The 3,746-nt window shown below is 43.4% G+C and overlaps 1 protein-coding gene across 1 annotated transcript; it reads left to right on the forward strand.

The window, feature by feature from the left end:
- The first annotated feature begins 2,641 nt into the window (after window positions 1-2,641).
- On the forward strand, window positions 2,642-3,159 carry LOC147707144 (sperm acrosome membrane-associated protein 4-like). The gene has a single exon (XM_086925188.1). The coding sequence runs from the start codon at window positions 2,692-2,694 to the stop codon at window positions 3,040-3,042; it is 351 nt and encodes a 116-aa protein (XP_086781314.1). The 5' UTR covers window positions 2,642-2,691; the 3' UTR covers window positions 3,043-3,159.
- Window positions 3,160-3,746: the final 587 nt, after the last annotated feature.

Consider the following 3,746-nt stretch of genomic DNA (forward strand, 5'->3'; position numbering starts at 1 on the left):
ACATTCTAATCCCAAATAGGACCTCATATGGAGTAACAGCCCCTAGAGAACTTCTTGGCAAATTATTTAATGAGCGTTGGACCCCATAAAGATGTTTGACCCACCCATCACCGAACCTAATACCCTAGCTGTTATAGACTGCTTTATGTCCAATGTTTTTCTTTCTACAACAGAATTTCCCTCAGGATGGAACGGAGAAGAATACTGCAATGCTATGCCCAAACTGGCCATGGCTTCTTTGTAGCTCGAGAGCTAAACCTTGTCAGAAAGTAGTGTGCCTATTGCGTATGTGCCGATAAAGACTCGCAAATCTTTTATAACAGTTCGAGCATCAGCCGAGCACTGAGGCCACATCCACAGGAACCTTGACTTAGAGTTTGTAGGACTACATTCATCGAAAGGGACGCCTACACGTAGATAGTCTAATGCTGTATAACAATGCTGTTTGTACTGGGCTGGCTATGTGTAGTAAGGTGTCTGGTGGTGTTCTGTACTGCGATCTCTATTGTAGTTTATACACTTATTGATAAAGATGTGAATCAGTGTATTCATCTATGGCCACCAGTACATCTCTTTCAAAGTTAATATTGTTTTAGAGATCCCCTGATTTATCAGACCCTCTCCCAGATGTGCTTCGTAAATCAAAGCTGTGCTACCTTCCACATTTGGAATTACCCTATCCCCCACTCCAGGGATTTGAGCAAACAGAACGTTGTTTGCATCAATTATATATGAGTGGAACCTTTTTAGGTAACTCTGCACTGCTGCCTTTGCTTGAAGCATTGACAGCCAGTATTATTTCACTGTCTATTGATTGCAGCTATGGAAGCCGTTTGCACAGCCCCCTTCGCGGTTTCATCAGCCAATGAACGCCATCACGTTGATGACGCAGCGTGTGTATCACGTGAGTGTTTTGTAGTCCGTTTGACAACTGAACTACTTGTCCCTAAATAATTTTATGCTTGATTGTGCCACTGTTTGCATTTTTTAAACCGTTTTGAACCCAATTCTGTAAATATTAATTGTAAGACTGAAAACAGTAAAAAGAATTGCATACTATAAGTGTGGAGAATTCCCGATCCATATTTTCAAGTGCCATTATGAATGCTTGTAGTTCAGCTCGCTGAGCTGTACAATCTCCTACAGATTGCGTTTTTGTGACCTAAAGTGTGAATTTGCCATTGCGCATACGACCTTTAACGATCGCGCATGCTGCACTATAAGCGTGTTTACCATCGTAGCAGGTTGTGCAGAGCCTTCAGTGTAAATTATAAATTTATACTGGTCAAGAGGGAGAATCTCAGTAGGCAGAGGACATTCGTGTTCGTGTTGCCGGAATGCTTGTGTGTACAAATGTGATTTGTATGCATTTGGTACTTTTTCACCTTCGTTAAAAGTTAAGTAGGTGAATCCACATTGACCCAGAATGATTCGGATCGCTAAGTTGCGTACGCTTACATGTGTTTTTAAGTGTTTTGTTGCTAACATATCAGCTTGAAGTGAACGCAGGATATCTGTGTGTTCCTGTGTCCAATGCATGATTTTAAAATCAGGTTTGATTAATTTGTAGAGAGGTTGAACCCTTTCTGCGTAGTTTAGAATGTACGTTCTTCCAAAATTAAAGAAACCTAGAAACAACTGTAAGTTTTTTAGCGTTTTTGGAGGTTGGAGCAGCGCACACTTTTCTAAAAAGTTGGCTGCCAGGCTTTTGCCTACACTTGAAAGCTCATACCCTAAGAAAAGGACATTGAGATGGGCAATTCTTGATTTGTTGAAATCGAACATGTAGCCCTCAGAGGCGGACCCCAGTATAATGGGTCCAAGTGCCTATCTAGGGCCTCGTCTGTCAGATATCATCGACATATGACAATGCCTTGTCATCATACATTTTTGGTAACTCTGTTTACTCTTGCTGAGAATAACCCCAGTCAATTCTTGAACCCTTGAGGGTGTCGACAGAAGTGGCGCTGGGTCTCCATTATTGAGAAAGCTGTCAAATACTTACTTTCAAGTGCAATGTTTTGACAAAAGAAACCCTTAGAAATGTCTAATGTGGTTTTATATCTTTTACACAAAAAGTTCTTCAATAATGCTGTACTGTGTGCATTTTGTACTGCAAATGTTTTAGAACAAGAGTTCAGGTGTCTATATTCCAAAACTAGACGATATGTATTGTCTGGTTTGGAAACAGGAAACAAAGGATTGTTCATTGATGAAGTGCATGTTTCAATCACCCCTTGTTATTCAAGATGATCTAAAATCTCCCTGACTTGTTTTTTAGCTTCTTGCTTACTTGGGGACTGCCTTTGTACAGATGGTTGATTTTTTAAATGGATTTTGTGGTGAGGTGAGTCCTCATCCCATCCTACATGATTTTTATATAATGCTGGACTTTGGGCAACTGCCCATTTCCTGGCATAAGTATATTTTAAATGTACTGGAACATTGTTGGAGAAGGCTGGCAGAATGATTTCTTCGCCATGTGGGCACTCCTTGACAAATTCGGGTTAGGGCATTCCTGTTCTGCTAGAAGTATATCATAACCCTTTGAAAGTCGCTCCAAAAAGAGTGCCTTCACTTTTCCTGGTATGTCTCCCTCCATCCTGAATGTTATTTCATATAACCTATGTTGTTACCCGCCTGTTTCCTGAGCTTCGCTTGTATTCGGTTCTCGTTCCAGCTCCTAGAAGCATGAAGGCCTTCATCAGCGCCGCGTTCCTCCTGCTCTGCAGCCTGGCCCTGGGTGATGGGATGGAGTGCAAGCAGTGCGACTATCCGTGTCTGATCACCACCACTACCACCTGTGGCCTCCTCCAGACGTGCGACACCCGCACAGCCTCTAAAGGTGTAATCAAGATAAAGGCCAAGGGGTGCCTGGATATCACCAAGTGTTTTTCTAACGAGACCAACACTATCATAGGTATAGATTACACAGTCACCCATTCCTGCTGTATCAGTGACCTGTGCAACTCTGGCACTGCTGTCAAACTCTCCATGCTGGCTGGACTCGCTGCCCTCCTGCCCCTGCTGAAGCTCCTTTGAAGGATCCTGATGACTTCTTGGCACTTTGAGAAGAGACTAGGGCGGGGTTGGTTTGGGAGGATAGCTACTCAGTCTGGTGCCTTGGATGTGAAGTACACTTCTGTTCTCCTGTTTGTGGCCTGAAGTGTTTCGACTGTTCAGTTTCCTATTTTTCATTATTTTTAGTTCTTCAAATGGACCTTATCTGAAATAAACCAAACATTCCTGACCCTTACACCGCACGCTCAGAACCAGGACATACCGGATGAAGGCGGGCAAGGCTCCCACCCTGCTCCGGTCACTCGTTGAACCAGAGCAGGGTCAGCTGTCCATTGAAGCAGCACCTGTACCCATCACTGCTGTCCAGTGATCTCTGCTCCCCTTCCTTCCCTGTTTGGTGCCCCAGCCCCACCTGCACTTGCTTGACTGCAGTGCCTTGCTTTGAGTTACACTTGTACTAATGTTTGCAGCACATGTGGTGCTTTACATGCAGTCTGAAACAACTGCTTGCTTTCTCCAAAACCTTTTTTTGTAATAAAGACTTTATAACCTATGTGGATAACTAACCCTGGTGTCTGCAGTCTCAACTTGAATGGCTTCATTCAAGTCCACTGTGTCCAGGAGTTCCTTCAGGTTCTGGTGAGCTATTGTTACATCTACTGCACTGTCCAACATTGTCTGCGCCCATTCTCCGTTCTTGACTTGTGTTCTCAGGAATTCTCTGC

This window comes from Lissotriton vulgaris, chromosome 6, assembly GCF_964263255.1.
Source record: "Lissotriton vulgaris chromosome 6, aLisVul1.2, whole genome shotgun sequence".
Classification (NCBI taxonomy): domain Eukaryota; kingdom Metazoa; phylum Chordata; class Amphibia; order Caudata; family Salamandridae; genus Lissotriton; species Lissotriton vulgaris.

Coding starts and splice junctions, on each gene's coding strand:
- LOC147707144 (XM_086925188.1), top strand. CDS start 2,692: ATGAAGGCCTTCATCAGCGCCGCGTTCCTCCTGCTCTGCAGCCTGGCC.